We start from the raw sequence: 16,281 nt of genomic DNA on the forward strand, positions 1-16,281 counted from the left end.
AGCTTGATTTTTGGTGCACTTACACTTGTATGGCAAAAACAAGAAAAACTTAGCATTAAAAACATTTTACTCACCCTAATTTAGCCGAGGGTAAGAATCCTTTTCATCTGTTATTTCTATATTGCACAATTTTATCAAATTTAATAATCATCAACTTGTTTGTTGGTAGTGTTTTTGGAGTTGAAAACCCAACCGCTGTAAACAAATACCAGAAAGCAAATCCAATAATTCCACAAGTCAATTGAGACGAAAAGGAATTTTGGAAATGATGAAGACTGAATCAAACATGTGACATGGTAGTTACTACGACATTAATAAGTGCATGTGTCTCATCAAAATTAATGTGCGAACAATGGCAATAGGAAAACTAAAAGGGAAAATGGTAGGAAAAGACTAAAGGGGAAACTGATAAAAACAAACAGAGAATACTTGTTTCTGATGAACGAAACATAACTTCTCAGGATGAGAACTTTTTCAGTTGCGAGCAACACTCACTGGGGAAGCATATTGACCAACTAGATTAAATCAATGTAGATTACTTTAAAGTTTTAACCAGTAAAAAGTTAATCTGATTTAAAGATTCTAAACATTTTCTCCAGAATAAAATGGTATAAAATTTAAAGAAAGGTTGGATATGGAAAGACAGTTATGAAAAAGCTAAAAAGCTGCAAAAAATGGTGATGAATCTTATTTCATGGAATTTATATCTATAAATGTACTACTTAGATTGATGAACTTTTGAAACCTAGATGCAATCAAAATGTTTTAAAAAAAGAAAAATATGGAAAATGAAAAACCCACCTGTGCTTCGGATTTGCCTTCCAAGGTCACCTAAAATTCTCTTTCGATCTTCTTTCCTCAATGAATATTTATTGCTAATGGTGTGTTTTCTGTTGGGGAGGGTTTTCTGCATTGGAGAGCAAAAATTGGAGGCATCGATGTAAAATATTTTGTTTTTGCTCAATGGGCCTTTTCTTTGCTGTGCTCGAAGAAGTTCTAAACATGGACCTGCTGAGTTAACCTCTTGAAGAAGAGTGATTTTTTGCCCGAAACACGACAAGTTAAAATATCCAAAATTAACCAAGAATTTGACTCAGCCAATTGGCCTTCTAATTTTATAAAAAACTATTCAGTTTTAATGCGAATTATGTCATTTATTAATTTTAAATCTCTTTAATCACTTCTTTGTACTTTTGGATAGCAGGTTGGTTTTATTACTTATAAAAACAAATTTACTCATAAATTTATTTTACTGAAGATTTTGCTAAAGTTTCAATGTTTCACTTTTTATGGCAGGGTAAGGTAACCAAGAAAATTCCTCTTGATCCCTTGCTTAACAAAACAGGAGATGTATGGCACACATTCCTTGCTGGAAAGTTTGATGGTATGCTGTATGGTTATCAAGTTGATGGAGAGTATTGTCCTGAAGAAGGACATCGCTACGACCAATCATGCATATTGCTTGATCCTTATGCTAGGGTATGTTGATGGCAGATTTCTTTTCGTGATATATGAAAAATGCATTCTGTTTTTGACAACATTAGTGCCATTCTTGTAAATCATGTTCATTTCAATTAATATTTACAAAAATGTATAATATTTGATTATGTTATTGTTTTAAACTCCCAATGCTACAAAAGATTTTTTCATTGTCAATTATTTGGACAATTGTTCTTCACAATGGAAAATAGTTATCTTCCAGAAGTAAAACTAATGTCAGGATTCTATTATTTTGATCCTTTTGTGAGTGCTCAAAACTTGGATAATAATTTTTTTTATGCTGTAGGGCTCGTTGGTAAATTTCTTGTAATGAATTCAGTTGGGTGTCTCCTATGTTTTTTTTTGGAAGATTTAGAAAAAGTTGTTTAGAGAGACACCTTTAGACAATAAATAGACTGGTACATCATAATCATCGATGTTTTCTTTGAAGAAGGTTTCAAAAATAATATGTTGTCGGTATGGAATTATGTAGGCAATAATTAGCAGAGAAGAGTATGGGGTTTTAGGACCTGGAGGAAATTGTTGGCCTCAAATGGCTGGTATGGTGCCTGTTCCTGATGATGAGGTATGAATTTTTAAAAATTATATGATTATAATAGGCTCTCTTGGATTGATTTTTTTGTTTGATTTTTTTAGACATGAATCAGAGTTTTTGACATTGAAATACATTCAACAAAGCTTACAACCTTAGTCACAGGGTTCGCTGAATTTTCGGCTTCAGGTTTGAAATTTGGTCAATTCGTGAAAAAGGAAAAAAAAATGTTTAAATTCGTCATTAAATTCCTATGAAGCTGTTTTGGGGTTTCTGGGTTTTAAAAGCTTCTAAAACAATACCCTTCACCTGCGTATATGAAGCTTGGTTAGGGCAGAAATGATTGTCTGAATATCACGGTGTTGTTGAATATTGCAGTGCTGTTGGAGGGTTGTGTCTGATGGCATTCGTCTACTTCAGCCTCCTGCCATTCATCTACTCCATTTCTGTTTGCGTTTTCTTTACTCTTTGTCTGCTCCATTCGCTCCCTATTTACAAATCCTGTGTCATCTGCAATGGCCATTTGCGCCCAATGGTCTCACTTCAATAACATTTGCATTTATTTATTGAGGTTGGCAAGTTTAATAAGATTATAATAATCATTGTTATTTTTATTATTATGTTTTAATATTATATAAGATTATGATAATAAATACCCATAAAAAAAGATTATGATAATAAATTTTATGTTTATTATTTCCGTATTATCAGTAAAATATTTGTATCTGTATGTATTTAATGTACAAAAACATTTATATATTGTGTATAATTTATGTATATTTATTTATTTATTATCAATAAGATATTAATATTGTGTATGTTTATTTATGGTTATTAATTAATTTATTATAACAATATTTTATTATTATTTTTTATTTCTGTAATATTCACAATTTTATTTTATTAGTAAAGATTGGAAAAAAATATTATTATTATTCTTTTTATTAGCAAAGAAAAGTGAAAAAAAATATCAGTCTATAATCATCTCCACAAAGTTAAACACTCCCATAGTTAGGAATCAAGGATATATATTCTATTTTTTTGAAAATTATAGAAGGCGAATTTATTGTCTATTTTTTTTCAATTTTTTTGCCTTGCCAAACTTTTTCCTTCATGGTTGTCGAACTCGAACTCGAACTCGAACTCAAACCTTGTGACTTAGCGTGCAACTGCTGACCGAAATGTAAATGTAAACAATTTCCCTACTAATTTCATGAACCAAAACAGCTAGTCAACCCAGCTTGTTATATTTTTGTACATTTACGTAGAAATCTGCTCATTCAAATTACAGCATATCCTTAAATTGCAGTCCCAACCTCTGATATTGAATATAAATCTGTACTTTGAAACCCAAAGTACTGTCCATTCACTTTATGCACAGGTATGGCCTGCCAAAGGACAGCTACATCACTTTAGAGGCACAAACTCAAAATATCGATAATCCCTCTTCATTCACTGTATTGGCATTCTAAGGCACAAACTTGAGCTATGTGGAAGACGGCAAGGATAATTAGGGATTGCCAGCAGTGGTATTAATGTAGCTATAACTATGAGCACAACCCAGATGTCTGGTAGGGCCCACTATGCGCCTGTTTACAGCGAATAAACCCTTCAATTCTCTCCTGAAATCGCCCTCCAATTTTTGACTGGTAAACAGAACCTCTAAACTCCTTCACAAACTCCACTAATTTTTCTATGAAGTTCAAACCCGGTTTAAGAGCCCTTGGTTTATGGTTTTTACCAGATTGTGAGCTCCAATTGAATCCCCAGAATGTATCTTTCAACAATGTAGAGATTATTATGTTGTGTTTCTGGATTTTACCATCTCAATTTTATTTGCATCAACGTTTCGGATCATAATCAATTATCACTCTGTTCATGCAGCTCTCTTCATCCTGATGATGGATCATTGAGTACGATCCGAAATGTTGGTGCAAATAAAATGGACACAGTAAAATCCAGAAACACACAACATAATTGTAATGGACTGTGGAAAGTTAATGTCCACTAATGTAGAGATTGTTGCTCATGAGGTATTGCTTTCTCACAAACTCTTGAAGATAAACTCTCCAAACAATTCATAAATTTTGACTTCAATCCAGTATACTCAAAAGGAACTTTCAAGAGTCTTTTATAACATCCGTAAGAGAGACCACACACCTTCAACAACCAATGTGGGATGAACATAAATGCTTCTTTTTATATTTTATAACTTTTTTTGTTCCAATTGATGTACTAGTACCATTAATAAAGGGGAACATTTAATTTTTTAATCACTTTGCCTTTTGACCTTAATTCCCATATTAATAAAGGTAAATAATTCAATTTAACTTCATAACCTAATTCTATTGATAAACAAATAAATAAGTCCGATGACTATTAAAACCTCTTGTCGATATTAAAACAATTACCATTGACATGATACCATCTAGGAGTCACTGAGGATGCTGAACTAGCCCAATTGACATACTGTAGATAGCAAGTATTCCAAAACCACACCAGAACACCTTGGATTTGCTTGCAACTGAAATTCTTAGCCAAATGTTCTCAAGATCCTTTAAATATCCTGGTTAGCCTATGAGACTATGGAAAAATGGACTAATGACAATGTAATATCACCTATGCTAGAAAAGGGACATTACAATCTGCTCTTCCTAATATTGTTTGTCCTAAAGCAATTTCATTTTCGAATGCTGCAGGATCTATTCATTTGCGCATGTGGCATCTTTCACTAGTAGCTTCATCCATTTGACTAGGTACTCCTTGATGGTCCTCTTCCAATTCGTCTTCTCTCTAGAGTCCCTGATAGCCTCTGGGGCCAATGTCAATTTCCTCTCTTCATCTAGTGGTGGTAACCATAGATGGAAAACTCGCAGAGTACTTGGCAAGTTTCAAACACTCGCCGAGTTTTTTGGCTCGGCAAGTGTTTGGCAACTTAACTCGCCCAAAAAAAAACTCGGCCGGGATGCGATTAATTGCCATTTACTCGACAAGTCGTCAGCAAGTTTTTCGTTAAAACTCGCGCTTTGCCTGGCCCGCGGCCTGTGACGGCTTAAAAGGGCAAAAAATCATTTTTTTCTCATTGTTTGTTGCATTTGTGTTGTCTAGAGCCTTGAGGTGTGGAGAGAAGAAGGTTTGGAGGCATTCTTAGCTAATTGCAAGTGATTCAAGGCGGATTTGAGTGGATTTTAGAGGATTCTAACGGGTTTTAGAAGACAAATTTATTTCCAAGTATGTTCATTTTATCATAGTTTGAAAGCTTTTTATAGTTTTGACAAATATTCTATTGTTTTTGTTGTTGTTTGTAAATGATTTCAAATCATTTAAAATCATTTTAACTCTATGTTTGAACTTTGAATCATTTGAAACCCTAGTTGTTCTAAACTCTAACTTCTAAGTTCTAACTTTGTTTATTCATTTTTCTATAAATTAATGTGTAGGGCAGCGGTCAAGCATTAAAAAAAATGACAAACCCGCACGAAGAGTGGCCACAAACACCATGCACATCTGAATATATAGGCACTCGGCCTAAAAATGCAAGAGATAAGGCATGGCGGTATGCCTATGAAGCTCTAAATGATGTTGGGAAGGTGATACACATTCCATGTGAGAGAGTTATTTTAGGAGGCATAAACCGCTTCAAATACCACCTTTTTGGCATAAAGAAACATGATTCAAATGCTTGTCTCAAGGTAAGTGAAGAAGAAAAAAGATTCATCAATGCCCTACTTGCAGCTGCCGAAGAGAAAAAATTGAATAGGGAGAGGGCGAAATTAGCTATGAGGGCAGCCATAGTTGAATCTCAAGGAGCTCCTTTTGATATGCAAGAAGAAGAAGAAGCACTTGAGAACATACCAGGATCTCTTTGTGGCCCACGGATCCGCAAACAAAATGTCTCTTTTGTCGGTTCCACTTCTTCTACAGGTCCTAGTTCTTCATCACCATCCACATCAAGGATAGGGAGTTATTTTGTGCCCAGGAACACAACTGGATCACATCCATCATTAGAGCGCACTGGATGGTTCAAGGAGGTGCATGAGCAAATTGATATTGCAGCAGTTGATTTTTGGTTTTTCAACAATATCTCAATGAATGTGGCTGATAGTCCCTATTGGGTCAATATGGTGAATGCAATTTCAATATCGGGCAAAGGGTACAAGCCGCCTAATCACAAGGATATGAGTGGAAGGTTAGTATTTATTATTTTACTATTTAGTAATTGTAAATAATTGTGATTCACTTCAGTTCATTGTTATATTTTAAATCTTAATCGTTATTTCCTATTTTTTACTAACACTTACACATAAATTTTGCAGGTTGCTTGACAATACGGTTGGTAGGGAAAGAGTATTGATAGAGGACCAAAAGAAAGAGTGGAAGAAGTATGGCTGCACCATTTTATCTGATGGGTGGACAGATGGAAGAAGTAGAACCATTATTAATTTCTCGGTTGCTTGCAAAGATGATGTGGTGTTTTGGAAATCTGTTGACGCCTCCAACAAAGTGAAAAATGCACACACATTGGCTTTAATGTTGGAGAATGTTGTCATGGAGATGGGAGTAGACAATGTGGTGCAAATAATCACAGATAATGCAGTAGAAGGTAAATTTAATTTTTTATGTTCAATATGAATCATGAATGTAATGCTATGGTATTATTCAATTTAGATTTAATGCAAATAGTAATACTAAATATGTAAAGTTTGTAACTAATTATTGATTTTTTACTAATCTTTTAGGTAGAATCCTCCAAGAGAGGCATTCCACACTTTTTTGGTCACCTTGTGTAGCACATGTCCTTGACCTTCTTTTGGAGGACATAGGAAAACTTAATTGGGTGAGTCTAGTTGTGGAAGATGCTAGGTGAGTCACCAAATATATCTATAATCACCCACGGGTTCTCATTTTGATGAGAAAGATCACTAAAGGCAAAGATTTGGTGAGACTCGCTATGACAAGGTTTGCAACGGTGTTCTTGACGTTTCAAAGTATTCGCAACCACATATTGGCTCTGAAACAAATGTTTTTGTGCTGATTGGGTTGCTTCATCTTACTCAAACAAGCCCGAAGGAGACTTTGTGGCACGGATAGTCTTTGATGATAGTTTTTTTGCAAAGGCTAAGGAGATTGTGGAGGTAACTTTAAGAATTAAAACATCATATTTTTAATTGATTCAAGTTTCATTATTAATTCATAACTTACTATGTTATTAACTAATTTGTATTTTTCAAATTTCAAATGTAGATGTCTATGCCCCTGGTTAGAGTCTTGCACATATGTGATAGGCAACAATCCCCACTGGGAGGTCTTTATGAGGCCATGGATAGGGCCAAAGAGGTTGTTGGAAATTACTATCATGGGGACAGACTCAGATTTGACCCCATTTGGGAAATAATTGATAGGAGGTGGAACAATATGCTCCACCAACCCATTCATGCTGCAGGCTACTTCCTCAACCCCATATTCAGGTACTATGATTGTCCTTGAAGTTGAGATTTTACTAAGACTTTATTTTACTGTACTTTTTAAGGTTGTGTAGTAAGACTTGATATCATTTTCTATTTTTTTTAGGGCTGATGATTCCTACTTAGATCCTAACGGAGAGGTCATGGAAGGTCTCTCTAAATGCATTGAGAGAATGATATCCAATGAAGCGGAAAGAGACCTTATTGTGACCGAACAACAAGTCTATGTGGAATCGAGGGGTAATTTGTTCTCTTCTATGCTAGCAAAGAGAGCAAGATCTACTCAAGCACCAAGTAAAGCATCAAACTTTAAAACTTCTTCAAATTGATAAGTTGTGTTTTTTATCATCTTTTTTCATTGCTTTATAACTTTTTATATTTTGTTTTGTAGATTCTTGGTGGGCAAGTTGGGGTGGCAATACCCCCAATTTAAAGAATTTTGCTCTCAGAGTCCTACACCAACCTTGTAGCTCATCCCATGAGCACAGTTGGAGCTTATTTGATCCATCCACACAAAGAAAAGAAACACAATGACTAAAAAACGGCTTAATGACCTTGTTTATGTGCATTATAATCTTAAGTTGCGCATAAAAAAGACACCTTGTTCAGCACTGCCTGGTCCACTTGATCTAGATGAGATAGATCCTTATTCTGATTGGATAGCACAGGAGCCAGGTCCATTGTTTACACCAGAGGAGATTGCTGATTTGGAGAGGCAGGCCATGGAGGGGGTTGCTGGAACTGATTTTCATTTCACAATGGATGATATTGAGGACAAGGACGAGGACGATGATGATTTAGGCTTAGAGGATGAGGCATTACTAGTGCCACATATAGGAGGAGATACATCCTCTTCCAGGACGCCGAGCCAGTCAGTAGGGATGTCAAGCGAGGAGGCACAACCACAGAGTTCACAGTCACGCAGCTCATGCCCTATCCTAGTGCGGGGCACTTCTTCGAGGACTAGACCCCCTCGCTTTCCTGCTAGTGCAACTGGAAAGAGGAAGATGTGATTGTATTGATGTATTTAGACTTTTAGTATTTACTTCTAGTTTGACAGATTGAAAGTATTTACTATTTTGCTTCCTGCCTTGAGCATTCCGCATGAGAATGCAATTTTGTATGCACTATGCATTTATATATATCTAAACTTTGCTTGTTTCTTTTGTATTCTCTTTAATTAACTTATTAGATGCATCTTCTCATTAAATTTTGCAAAATAAATGTATTTTTAATTAAATTTTAGCAATTTTTTAGGTTCTCGAGTTTTCTTGAGATTTTTTTTAAAGTTGACGAGTTTTTCCCGATTAAACTTTTGGGGGGCTTGGCGAGTTTTCCAACTATGGCGGTAACTTTGCTGATAAAATCACATAATGACCCCAGAGCCTTCTTGACCCTTGAGACATGGAATACATTTTGAGCTCATCTTCTTGTTAATTCTAGCTTGTAGGTGACCTCTCCAATGCACTGAGAAACTTTGAATGGGCCATAAAATCGAGGATTAAGTTTCTCTGCATGATTTTTCCGAAGTATAGTTTTCTTGTAGAATTGAAGCCTCAGATAAACCATGTCTCCCACCTTGAAGCTGTACTCAAATTTGTGTTGATTAGAATACAAATTCTGTTGGTTGTGCACGTGCTGGATATTCTCCTTCAATGACCTCAAGATGTCCTTACTTTCTTGCAACAAATCCTTTGTCTTGGGCACTGCTATCACTGAAAAGTAAGTCCGTAAAGCTACAGGTCTTGTACTCATATTGGACCATAAACTGAGTCATCTTAATGATCATTTGGTAATTGGTATTATAACAATACTTGCCTATTTGCAACCATCTGAGCCATGCCTTCTACTGTCCTGATATGTTATTCTTGAGATACCCTTCAAGCCACTTGTTTACAATTTCCGTTTGGATATTGGTCTGTGAGTGATAATTGTGTTCGGAGTGAGCTCAACTACTTAATTTGAAGACTTCTTGCCGAAACAAACTCAGGAACTTGTTGTCTTTGTCACTCACATTGTTTTTACTATCCCATGATGTCTAAAGGTCTCTCTGAAGAACAAGTCTGCCACTTGTGCTGCTCTAAAGGTGGCCGTAATAGCAAAGAAATGTACAATGTTTTTCAACCTGTCAACCACTAAGCAAATTCAATCCTTACTTTGAACTTTGGGCAATCTTGTGGGTAAGGGCCGGTGTAAACCAACTTGAAAGGTATGCTCATTTTTGTTCTGCTAGCAACCTCAACATTTTCTAACATACATAAAGGCTCCATTCTTGAGTCCTATCCATGTGAACCTATCTCGAATTTTCTTGTATGTCTTAAAGAAATCTAGATGTCCAGCCAATGGCGCATCATGGAATGTCCTCAAAATCATCACCTTATCGTGCGAGGAAGGCACCAAGTAGATAGTGCCCTTATAAAATTTGAGATCATTGATCACTGTATACCTCTCATCTTGGATAGTGCCTCATGTAATGCCCCCTTTTAAGCTTACCATGGTTGCTGGTTTGGTTTAGCCTATCATTGGTCCTTGTAGGCTAAGCCAGCTGGTTAGAGGGTCCTAGTCAGTAGAATATGATTCCCCTTCCCTTTTAGAGATCAGAAGTGTTCAAGATTTCTCTTCGTTTGGGTCAGTTTGGTATACTTACTATTTATAGTAAGTCACTTATCTAGTATTTATATCTTTGGCAAAGCACCTAGACCGGCCTTAGTTGTAGTGATGACCCTTGGCTCCTTTGTTTGATCAGGTATTCCGAGATTTACTAGTATAGTAAGCCAAGGGTGATAAAGATGGACCCTAAACATTTTCAATAAGGCATTTGGATGCGCAATGGAAACATTGGTTGACCTCTAGGTCTAGACGAAACAAAGAGATAATGAGTATCCAATGAGATATTAAAATTATAATGACATAAATGATTATTTATTAATGGTTGTATTATAAATTTATTAATTAACTCTATAAATTTTGTAAAATGAAATGGGCCAAGGACATCATTGATGTGCAGTAAATATATCATTAAAGTGGGCAGCTTAACCAAGGAGGACATAAGTTTGTTTTATAAAGTCAATTGTGCATCAAAAGGCAAATGAAGTTGTCATTAAAGTGACTTATTGTTGAAGATTCTGGATCAAACTTCATATGGATATTATAAAAAGCCAAGGAGAAAATTAATTCATTATGCATTTGGTTTGTTTGCTTTTGTTGATGAAGTTCTTGGGCATTGAGCCTATAACCTAAGTTTTCTACTCTATTCAGCATTGGAGGACGTTAATTTTCGAGTGCTTATGCAATTCTGAGACTGTGAAAGATGAGTTGAAATAGTGCTCATCAGTCAGCTTGATTTAGAGGTCCAAGCTATGTTAATTAGTTAACAATCAAAGGGTTTCTAGAAGGTTTGAGCATCAAATGAAGTTATTCCAGCTCTAGCTATGGCAGGCCAGTAGCTGCGATTTGCAACATTACTGAAGACTGATTATAGAGTATTTGAGGCTGCTGTACCAATCCCAAGCCTCACGCGAGCAGTTACAACTTTGGTGTTAGGTATCAAGGCCGAACTGCCCAGCATTTGGTTGCTTTCTTATCACCACTATGGATGGTTGCAATGGTGTGGGAATTTAGTTGATTTGATGGTGGAGAGGTCAATGAATAAGCTGATTGATCACTTTCGATTGTCACATTCTTGGATAAATGTGTGTTTCCGGACTTCAATAAAAAACTTGTCTTTTTGGCCCTTGGGTATGTTTTGGCATAGAAGAACTTGTGTATATTTCTTATATGAAACAAAATCTTTTCCAGCTCGTAAAAGTTGCATGCGAAGTGTTTGTATTAATGTCTATCTATAGTAGGTACACATTTTAATGTGTAGGTCCTACATATGTGATGGGGTGGATCCAACCACCAAGACCTAAACCACTCTTTCTTTAGGTCCACACTAGGCCCGCTCTCTCCTAGCTTCTTAGGGTCTCTTTCTTCACCATAATCCAAGGGATAACCTCTCTTCTATCCCTCTTACTCTCTGATCCTCACCAATCAATTTAATCTACTCTTCTACCCTTGCAAACACACCCATGCATTGTAGGTGTCCAACTTGTTGTTTCAAGAAATCAGGACTTTCTCTGACCAAGTGAGCATTCAAGGCTTCAATGCTAACTCTTTCCAAGGTTCTTGTGGTTTTCTTGGTGGCCATATGCTTCTACTCATTAATGATCTCGTCAGATTTACTAATTGGCCTTGTAGCCTTTTTGCCCCAGCTAGGTCTCCTAATAGGGAATTTGATCCTTAACTTCCCAAACTCCTTAACAGGCCCACAAATTAACTTAGGAACCTGATACCCTTTTGGGAAACCTCCAAGATTCAATTGGTTTAGGACCCCCAACTCATCCGTAACACAACATACCAAAATGATCCTATTTTTAAGGGTTTTAGGGGTTCGCTGCAGTCAGTTTGTTTCTAGAGGATTAAATTGACCAAATGGATTCAACCCCTGCCCAAATCCAGTCCTAGGCTCCTTCACCTTATGAGCTACACAAATCACAACCTGATTGGCACAAACCAATGCACCTTCTCCATTTGTTTGCTCTTGCAATCACCAAGTTACCTTCTCGGGCACACTAGGGCTTGCCTAGGGCTTGGTGGTAAAAATAGCTATCCCACTCCATACACCACAAAATTGCATATTTACAATGTATATACAGTTATCTACTTGATTCCAAGTGGCCATGAGGATTCAACCATTGGAAGTCAAGTTGGAGCCATATTTCCACAACTAGATTTGTACAAACCAGCAAACTGGCCAAATTAAGAACAATTCCTAACTCCTATCAAAATCAACTAATTTGCAAAACCAAGAATGGATTCCATAAGAAAACAATAAGAACTAACTATACATATTGTAAAAACCACTAGTTCAATCCCTAGGACTCTGGAGGAGTAGTTTCCAACCGCATTGTGGTAAATTACTTGAAAAATTGCTATTAACTCACTTTGCCTCCATACAAATATCAATGCCAACCCTTGTCTTGGGCGTGGCATGGCCTTATATAAGCCTTGTGCACTTGTGGCAGTTGTAGAAACTACCAAATAACTCCTATGTGCAAAGTTGCACAAAAGCTGTCAATGTTGTCATGACAACTTTGCAAAGTTGCAAAGTTGTCATGAGCAACTTTTTGCTTTTTTGCTTATAATTTTTCCTAGAACCCCAAATCTGTCTAATTTGATCCTTTAGGACTAAGTAAGGACATTTTATTCTATTCCACCCATTTGTAATCAAGGTCAACCCCTTTGCCCAGGTTTTCACTCCTAAGCAACATTTGCTCACCTATGTCCTATTTGAGTCCAAATGCCAAAGACAACTTAACTCCTCTTGTCAACCCGCCCTAACCTACTTAAACACACCTTATGGACTTGTCTAAGCCCTTATTCTTCAATGGTTTGGCTAAGACCACTTACAAGCCAAAATTTGAGTAGGGAGAAGCCAAATCGCTAGGTAGTCCAGCACCAATATCTATCTAGAGAGACATTATAAGTTGCTTTTGCAAATTAGTTAGCTGCTTAGACATCTTAATAATCATTTGCAAGCGCTCAAAGCATATTTGATATCAGCCCAAGCAAGAACAATCAGATTGAAACATGCACCCAACAAGATGAAAGATCATATATGTTGGGTGGATATTTTGCAACCGGTAGTTTTGGGTAAAATCTAGCTGCAAAATAGGTAGACCAGCCACAATTTATGAGACCAAGTCTCTCCTACATTAAAGGGGAGGCTCCCTCTTCTCACCGTTCCTTGGATCAACTCAAGGTAAGCAAGAAGTTGAGAGATTTTGTAAGGGGGGTTATTAACATTCTTTCCTGTCAACTTTCAATAAAGAATCCATTTACACGCGGAGCGAATAACACGCAAGATGAAATCTCTGACTGCACTTCTATGTAGTAGCTGGAAATGGTGATATCGGTAAACCAACACCAACTCAAAGGCTGATTGAAAGTGTACCGGTTTGACTCTCAATCTCGTTTGTCTAATTTATAAGAAAAATCACTACCATTGGGGTGCAAAGACTTCCAAAAGTAGGGAAATTCTAACTATTTTTCGTGAATTTGAGATGCCAACACAAGCTATAATCAAAGCTTCTAGTCTATGTATTACCACTACAACCGCCCCCAGTCAAAGCTTCGGCTTTGATTGCATCTCGATTCACTACGCTCTATTATTGAACACACAATAACAATATGAATCAAAGACAATAGGTACAAATTACAGTCAAATTTTCTAATTTGCTTTATCACAATTGCTTCCAGACAAAGCTTTGAGTCCAACTGCTTCTTTTATTCACTTTTCCCCCAAATTCATACTACACAATCAAAGTAATGCTTGCACAAGTTGGGCAGAGCTTTCTTGCATACAACAAAAGATGATTTTCACAATGAGGGGGCACTCCTTTATATAGGCAAAGGAGTTGAGAAAAGATAGATAGATAGATAAAATTTTAATGTCCACGAGGCTAAAAATAGCCTATGGGACAGCAAGACAACTCAAGTAGACTTAAGTAGCACTATTCGCTTCTTGTGCAGGATGATGATGAGTCCACCCAATTGCTCAATGTACTCTTTGTTGAATAGGTTATGCCAAGAACTGTCACATATAGTATCCGCAAATTTATCTCTGCTACTCTTGTAGGCCTCACATTCTAAAATAAAGTGCTGTTCAGTTTCCACTTTCCTAGAATTGCAGAATCTGCAAATTCTCTCTTCCCAAGCCTCCTTTGGCCTCTTCCAACGCCTAGTCTCACAATGAAGTTGGTGAGAGTTGGCTCTCAGTTGAGCAATAAGAATTTTAGCCCTCCAAGAAATGTTGGCTCCTATGTATGCTTTTTGAAATTGATCACAAGTGGGGTTGAACTCATTTATATAATATAGTTTCTTCCTCCCAATCTCGCTTCCCCAATTTCTCTTGTAGAATTTCTCCATAACAAAGACCTTTATTTCTTTATTATTTGTGGGGCACATATTGAATTGAATATTCCATTTACTCATCCATTTGATGTTTTGTTGCATCCATATCCTTTTTTGCTTACATAGTGTGTCACTAAAGACAACTTTAGGCCATTTATCCTCTTCCATTTTTTCGATTCTTTTTAAATAGCTTAGAAGGCGAACCATAGCAAGTGCCTCGATAGGAGCAGCCCGCATTTCACTTAGCATGATATCATATGGAACAATGCTTTTGATTTTAAACTTGCTTGTGATCAAGTGCTTTTGGATTCCTTCGATTTGTTTCCATTGTGCTATACTAGTGTTGCTGGCCCATAATTCACACCCGTAAAGAACAACTGGCAGCACAAGAAGACCGAACAATGTTTGAATAGTTTTCCAATCCCACAACTTCGCTTCACGACACCTATTCTGAAGAGCATAAAAGCCTTCCACCCACTTAATATCCTTTTATACTTGTAGCTAGACCAGCTTAGTTTTTTGTTGAAATCGATGCCAAGGTATTTATACGCCGCAACTTCTTCAAGAACACTTCCATTATAATAAAATTCATGTTGATGCTGTTTTTTATTATTAGAGAAAATCATAACTTTAGTCTTGCTGATATTGACCTGCATCCCCACCAATCCGCAAAAGCGCTCAAGAGAAGATAGATGATCTTGCAAACCACAGGCAGATTTGACAATTAAAATGAGATCGTCCGCATATAGGAGCAGCTTTATAACAAATTCACCTAGCTGAATGCTTTCACCCTTTTACATGTTTAACCACTCTTCTAGTTTATCAATATATAAACCAAACAAAGTAGGAGATAAAGGGGAGCCTTGTTTGACCCTGATATCGCTCCTAAAACATTCTGAAATGCCATCTAAAGTTATGATTTTGACTTTCACCTCTTCATACATCCTATGAACGGCAGCTTTGAGATGCATAGGAATCCCCAATTCTTCCATCTTGAACCAAAGCTTGTCTCTTGGGACGGTGTCAAAAGCCTTTTTAAAGTCAACAAAGCAATAAAAAACCTCTTCCTTTTTCTCCCACTCTTTTTCAATAATGCATCTCAAAGTGACACTGTGATCCACTGTCGAGTGCTTTGGCCTAAAACCAGCTTGCCCTTTAGCACGTTTATGGTTTTCTTCTACCCATTTGCTAATCCTAGCTTCTATCATGCTGCCAAAAAGTTTAGCAAAGAGGCGATTGATCATTATAGTCCTGTAGTTGGAGGGATTATTAACATCACCACTCTTAAAAAGTGGTATTGCAAGGCTGATTGTCCAATCTTTCGGAAACCCTTCTTGGCAGATTTTGTTGAAAATTTCAGTGATGTGCGGTTCAAGAGTTTTCATACCCCACTTCAGATATCCTGCTTGGAGCGCAACAACGTCTTTTGCTTTACCTCCACATAACTTCTTAATCCCTGTCTCTATATCTTGCACAGTGAAAAGATTTGTATCATCGTTGACCAAAGGTGGCTGTCCCACTCCACCCTCTCGTTCATAAAGTTTCTTAGCATATTCAAACCATTGGGTGGCACTAATATTATTTTCAGTTTGCTTTCTCCTTGGTTGGAGTTCTTTCCAAAAACGTTTGGAGTTATTTCTGCCCAAGAAAATTAGCGCCTCTCTCCTTGTGAACATAAAATCGGTTTTTTTCTTCTTTAGGATCTGTTTGTAGGCCTTAATGTCAAGGTTAGTTTTATTTGACTCCCTTAGGTTTCTCCTAATCCTCTTGCATTCCTTATCAAACCAAGCATTGGCTGGAAAACAATTAGTTTTAGATTCTCTATTTTTT

General features: G+C 36.7%; 2 protein-coding genes across 2 annotated transcripts in view; both read left to right on the forward strand.

Annotated features, from left to right (window-relative positions):
* ISA1 (isoamylase 1) overlaps nt 1-16,281 on the forward strand; it is a 256,180-nt gene that overhangs the window by 27,122 nt on the left and 212,777 nt on the right. Inside the window, exons 2-3 of the mRNA XM_089813482.1 lie at nt 1,297-1,479; nt 1,973-2,065. Of these exons, the coding sequence (XP_089669608.1) occupies nt 1,297-1,479; nt 1,973-2,065 (276 nt within the window). The remainder of the gene's footprint in view (nt 1-1,296; nt 1,480-1,972; nt 2,066-16,281) is intronic.
* On the forward strand, nt 5,482-7,033 carry LOC149572253 (uncharacterized). The gene is made up of 3 exons (XM_089813483.1): nt 5,482-6,221; nt 6,349-6,635; nt 6,772-7,033. Exons 1-3 carry the CDS (start codon nt 5,497-5,499, stop codon nt 6,897-6,899), a joined length of 1,140 nt encoding a protein of 379 aa, XP_089669609.1. The 5' UTR covers nt 5,482-5,496; the 3' UTR covers nt 6,900-7,033.

Source organism: Cupressus sempervirens, chromosome 2, assembly GCF_028749045.1.
Source record: "Cupressus sempervirens isolate cs-2001-9-10 chromosome 2, ASM2874904v1, whole genome shotgun sequence".
NCBI lineage: Eukaryota > Viridiplantae > Streptophyta > Pinopsida > Cupressales > Cupressaceae > Cupressus > Cupressus sempervirens.

What these genes read in the sequence shown, in the direction of transcription:
- LOC149572253 (XM_089813483.1), top strand. Translation starts at nt 5,497, where the DNA reads ATGACAAACCCGCACGAAGAGTGGCCACAAACACCATGCACATCTGAA. An exon ending in CACAAGGATATGAGTGGAAG is followed by an intron (nt 6,222 to 6,348) that starts GTTAGTATTTAT and finishes TAAATTTTGCAG; the next exon opens with GTTGCTTGACAATACGGTTG. An exon ending in CACAGATAATGCAGTAGAAG is followed by an intron (nt 6,636 to 6,771) that starts GTAAATTTAATT and finishes CTAATCTTTTAG; the next exon opens with GTAGAATCCTCCAAGAGAGG.